At 44.8% G+C, this 6,074-nt stretch overlaps 1 protein-coding gene across 1 annotated transcript in view; it reads right to left on the bottom strand.

Annotated features, from left to right (window-relative positions):
* Window positions 1-6,074, bottom strand: part of LOC108573539 (disks large homolog 4) — a 309,458-nt gene that overhangs the window by 126,343 nt on the left and 177,041 nt on the right. Inside the window, exon 6 of the mRNA XM_017936002.1 lies at window positions 3,957-3,992. Coding sequence (XP_017791491.1) covers window positions 3,957-3,992 — 36 coding nt within the window. The remainder of the gene's footprint in view (window positions 1-3,956; window positions 3,993-6,074) is intronic.

Raw genomic sequence — 6,074 nt, 5'->3', positions numbered from 1 at the left:
AAATTGGCTGGAATTGTTACGTGCCTTTTAAAAGTCCGAAAGAACCGGGTAGCGCTAAACTGCCTGCATTTTCCATGCTATTTCGTGTTGTCTCTAGCTTCGAACCTTCTCTGCTCCCCGAAGAAGAATTTCTATAAAATTGAAATGATACGAAAAACGAATTTCCTCGAATTTGAAGATTTTTCCTACTACCTCTTACGTTAAGTACGAATTATAGATGCAATTGCCTTAGGCAAATTCGACATTCGTACCGTAAACGATCCCGTTTCGAGGACTGCGCGTCGACAGAGCGCGACGAACTCGAAAAGCGCAATCTTTCTGCTGCACTCACCATCTGACGCGTTATTTTCCGGTCGAAATTCATGCACGTATTTGCATATACAGGTCTAATTCTAACGGAAATATTTCTGGCTGATCGTTGTTAGATCGCGATTTAAAAAAAAAGAATACACGATCGAATTAACCGAGGATATTCCACATCGTTCGAGACCTGTTCTCGCGATAACGAATAATACTCCGTTCCCCGTAAATAACATTTCAGCGAACAATCGGAACGAACAGGTGATATTAAACAGCGGGAGCATATTTGCGCGTAAATGCTTTTCAACGTTGCATCGCAGGTAATGCCAGTTGAAACGGAGTTAATAATATTCGAACAATTATTTCTAACATGCACGATGTGTTAACGGAACAAAGAAAACACGCCGTATTAATTGTTACGATATTATCTTTTAGGTGGAAGGATATTGCATGCAGCATTCCGATGGACGGAAAAACGTAATTACTCAGCGCTGCTGATGACTATTAATATTCATTCCGCGATTCCTCTAACCGTAACTGCGTATTTCGCGTAAAAAAAAAAAAAAAAGAAGCAAGTTAGATACCAGTATCTGTTAATAAAAGACCATTCTGTTTCTTTCATTTTAATATCGAACGAGGCGTAATATTGCAACAGCGTTCGGAAACAGGGAAATAAACGTTGCTTCTGAGCAAATATTCGCAAGGTCGATTAAAACGGATAGTTAACGTGTGATATAACGACTGTCTGCGTTTCGATTGGAGGTACAGGATGAAAAATATACGAGTGACATTCGTTTCCTTTCATTTAGAGCCCGGACAAAAGGGCCTGCTACGGCAGCCCTTCGAGGACCGGAAAGCCGATTCGTGATCCGTCGCCAACAACTAATCTCGGTAATTTGCGTTGGACGCTGAGGGACGTGGACGCGCAGACGCCCAACACGCTCACGTCATTCCGTGTGATTTATATGACGCGTCCCGTTATAATGTCGCTTGACCATAATGCAATTCCAGGGGCAGGAAGTGACATGAAGAGCAACACCACGTGCTAACCGCCGCGTGCACCACGCAGATGACCTCTTACACCGGTGGCAACAGGACGATCATTAAGCGGGAGAAAGTGCCTCTTTACCGGGGTGAATTATGAGATTTTCGCGGGAAATTTATCGATCACGCACGCTGCTTTTAATAAATACTAAATTACGTTAAAATTAAGAAAACGAACTTCGGTAACAGGTAATTCCATAAGTTCGGGCAGAGAGCGGGAAATATTTGAATGAAAATTCTGTAGCGATGACATAATAGTCTTATAACAAAAATGGGAAAAGTTGTGGAATTAGAAAGCTTAGATATTTTCTGTCAAATTTAAAGATTCGTTGGAAATATTGGTCTAAATTATAAATTATGGGATGACTTGAAGAATAGAAATTCGGGGAACAAGGAAACCGAGAAAGTTGCTCAATTCCAGAATAATTCGGAACATCAGCACGGATAGAAAGAAGTCTGAGAAAATTTTTTTTAAAATCTTCAATATTCAAGAAAGCCTTCAGAAGTTTTCAGACGTGTAAGAAGCTAAGTAGAAACATCCTAGCAGTGATAACAATCGGCGTCGCAACGGTGCGCTAAACAGAAAGCGAAGCGAAGTTAGGGTATCGAAAGCGGCGAACCAGGAATCTAATGGAATTAGGATTTCGATGTTCCCGGATAATTTGAAACAGGGGCGTGTGTTACCCGAGGGAACTCCACAGCGCGTACGAAATTTCTCCGTTGGTGGAACCAAAATGGCGTCGCGTGAAATGAATCATGGAACAACTCTCTCTCTCGTTAGACGAGAGATCCAGCAGATAAGACGACTTTATTAAGCGAACGAAGAAGTTTCGCGGAAATATATTGGAACGTGAGTGGAAATTATCCGATAGATTGGAAAATAAATGTAACAGCTAATTACGGGGAACAAACGAGTGGAATAGAGGGATCTCGTTTGAGCGCAAAATTCATCCTATTTCCTAGGCAGGCGAGAGTAAACGGGTTGAAAAAGGGGGACGAATAGCCTGGTCCCGTAGCAAAATGGAGCACGAAGTAGGAACGAGAGAAAGATAATCGGTCGACGGGATTCAGGAAAGTTACAAGAACCCCGGAGTTTACTCGATTTGGCAACTTCGATATTCACTCGCGTGGCCGACCAACTCTCTCTCCCCCCCCCCCCCCCCGCCGCTTTTCCTACTCATTTCCCTCGGTACAATCAGGAGGAGGAGGTAAAGTATGCCGCCGTCTTCGTTGAATTTCAAACGATCCTGCAAATCGAATGAAGCCCGCCATGAATCTTTTCATTCGAACGGCTTTGCCAGTTGACGACGGTGATGGAGGGGTGTGGTGGTTGTCGGGGAACGGTGAAAAGGGCGGGTTGCCGTCCGACGTTTGAACGACGCGCGAGTGACAGAGACGATCGAGCTGCTGCGATGAACTTGCGATAAATAGCGGGAAAATGAAAGAAAAACGGGGGATGAAAAAGCGGTGTGAGTTCGAAAAGGATTGAAATATAGTTGGAGATTTGAACTCGAACGGATAACGAAGAAATAGGTTAATACACGCGGGACAAAGTGTACTTCGGTGCGGCGATCATTAACGCTAATGTCTCGGATGAGAATAATTATCGGTTGCGTCCTCTTACACGCGCGCCAGCGATTCATTAGACGATGCTATCTTCGTGGAAACTGTAATTACACCACGGTTGAAGTGAAAACTGTGGTGCGTCGATTATCTCGGCCCTCGAATTGATCAAGATCCTCGATAAATCCTCGAGTCGACGAAGATTCGATCGATCAGACAGGAATTCTGTGAAAGTAGAAATTTGCACCGAGCAATTCTGTAAAGAAGTACGATCGCTGGTCTGGCGCGTTGCATGACCCGAGAAAATAATCGAATCTAGCAGGATAGCACCGATAATACTGACAAATCGTACGAATCGATCACTGGAAAACTGAGCCACGCGAACAGAATCGATTTCGAACCTCGTTGTACCGTTCCGTGTCAATTCGTATCGTCGATAAGGGAATCTAGCGAAATTTCGATCGATCCTCTGTTATAACAAACGCAGGAAAAATAACTTCCTCTAAGTTGCCGTTCCGAAATCAAAGCGTATCGAATCGTGTTAGAAATGGAAATCGACGCGCGACTAAAATATACAACTTCTGTTTAAAATCGTTCGATAGAGCAGAGAGAGGGAGGGAGAAGGAAGAGCAATTTGCAGAAATTCGAGCGCAGCTTGTGTAACATGGAAACACGACTAATTGTGAAATTAATGGCATGAATGCCCGTGGGTCTCGGGTGGGACATTACCGGCCGATATTTAATCGTAAATTCGTTCAATTTGTTGGAACAACGGGGAACGAATGAGGGGGTGGGACGAAGGGAGGAAAAACGATTTCGGTTCGAACGAATTATTTTCTGACGATCGGAAATGAATGTATTGTTGGCTGATACAATTCGAACGAAACAATAGAGGCAGCAAAACGAAAAGTCAATCATTTTCGAAACGTTTTAATGGACAAGTAATTTTGTGCAAAAAACAAAAACAACGGGGGAGGTTCAAACACAACAATCGGGTGAATCACACACGTGTTTTTTTTTCTTTTTTTTTTGTTCATGTCTGTACTTACATGTCTCGTGTCTGCCGCAAGAAGGGGCGTGTGTGCCTGCAACAATGAGTACCGAGAAAATTAGACCGGTGGTACCGCGGGTCGATGAAAAATTTTCTTTGCTTTCTACGGAGCTTCATGCTTCGGCAAAGACTCCGCTCATTCGACGCTTTCGAGGAGTTTCCCCGGCTCGAAAGCACGCTATCATGCGATAACACGCGCCTGGATAGGGTCATGCAAAAAGTAGGGGAGCAATAGAGAAACAGTTTTTAGGTTTCAGCAATCAAATCTAACACGCAGGCTTTCGAAAAAATTCACTTCGGTAGCTGTCTACGTAACAAGATTTCAAAGGAACACTTTTTCTTCGAACTTGCATTCGTCGTGGAAACTGAAAATTTCAAAGCACCGGGAAATGAGATATATTCAGTTTTCACACGTCACAGCGTTCGGAGTATATTTTTTCGCGCATCGATCAAATCAACTTGACTCTTTATCTAATGACTTGCGCCACACGGGAAGAGTCAGACGTAAACCGAGTGGCAAACACATCTCCAGCTGCCGAGGATAGAAGAGAAGTAAAGCTCGATAGTTCGGGAAGAGGCGAGCGTGTGGAACGTTTCGCAGCCTCTCTCGAGGATCGGTGATCACGAAACGATTTCTCTCATGGTAAGTTTTCCAGACGAGAGATCCATCTATGGTCTCCGCGGACCTCGAGTGTGCTGGGGGAAAAAATCACGAATTCTGTTCACCGCGTGAAATTATTTCCCCGTCGCGAGCTTACGATCGGAAAAGCGACGGACGAAATTTCGCGAGGAAATTTAGCATGCAAACTCGAAAAGTTGGAAATTGAACTGTAACCGAGGTAAGGTAACACTTTCGTGAAAACGTTTCCGGCGACTGCCGAAAAACCGCGTTCAACGAATCGACGTTTCCCAAAGCTTTCCCGTTAATTCCGACCAGTCACACTTTCACCCGCGAATTTTCCCCAGCGTTCTCGATCCGGCTCGTTCGCTCGAACGCCGCGTGTCGTTGCGAGAGAACGATTATCGATTCGGATCCCCCTGAACAGCCTGGATACATCGCGTATTTCGCTCGTATACACCCATTTTTTCCGGCAGATTTAATTAATGCGTGTCTCCGCGGTGTGTGTACACCGTCATCAGTCCGCTCGTTTAAAGAAGGATTAATCTAGCTCTGGCTGCGACACGTGATATCGTTTAATCGCGACTCGTTCCATCAGAAGAGCCACTTCACCGAGAAAGGAACCGATCTTTTCACTTGGAAAATTACCGCAACAGACCTCGTTAGAGTCCGTCACGAATATCTGGTTTTCACTCTGCTTGGAAAACAAGCGATCGTCGCCTGGGAAGGAAAGATCCTTCGCCGTTGCGACGAGAGATAGAAGATGAAACGAGGTTACACAGCTAGTTATCACCGAGAAGGAGGAAAATGAGAAGCCGCATTTACTTCGACGAGATGATCGAGATGAATCACCGAGCTTTTCTCCTTTCCATCCGGCAATCCTTATTCACGTCCCTTGTCATTTCGCCCCTGTTTCTCTCGCCACCGAGCCAATACTAATGGAAATTTATCGAAACTCGAATACGCGTGTACCGCGACGAGTCCTCGGGGTAGCGTTGCCGCGAAGAGAAGTGTATTATGCCTACGTCCATAGCATGGCATTCAATTTGAACCTTCTATTATTGAAACGTTTATGCAACTGTTTCAAGTCCACGTAATACACGTCTCTATGGAGCATTTGTGAAACGAGTGCGTGACAATAGTGCACGTCTGGCCTCGCGAGGAAATTCATTAAGCGGCGTCGTTCGAATGGAAGTTTCGCTGGAACAATCGAAACTTGTGTATCTACGAATCGTATCATCGATTGCGCTAACGTTCCAGCCAGCTACTGTGCAGAATTTTTACGCGGTTTCGAGTGGCCGCATCCTTAGAAACCGATCATAACGATAAATAGGAGCGGCGCGAGGTAACAATAGGCCGAAGATAGCCCCAGACAGGTAATTTCCTTCGTATTTCTTACTTTGTACCGTCGAGAACAATGGAAAAACGTCTTGCAGCGGGTGCAACGTGACGGAAGAAAGCTGCTCTATCGTTCGATATCCCAGACTTCCCTTTATA

Source organism: Habropoda laboriosa, unplaced genomic scaffold (genome assembly GCF_001263275.1).
Source record: "Habropoda laboriosa isolate 0110345459 unplaced genomic scaffold, ASM126327v1 scaffold148, whole genome shotgun sequence".
NCBI lineage: Eukaryota > Metazoa > Arthropoda > Insecta > Hymenoptera > Apidae > Habropoda > Habropoda laboriosa.
Note: the sequence above shows the minus strand (reverse complement) of the source record. Positions and strands in the feature narration are given on the sequence as shown.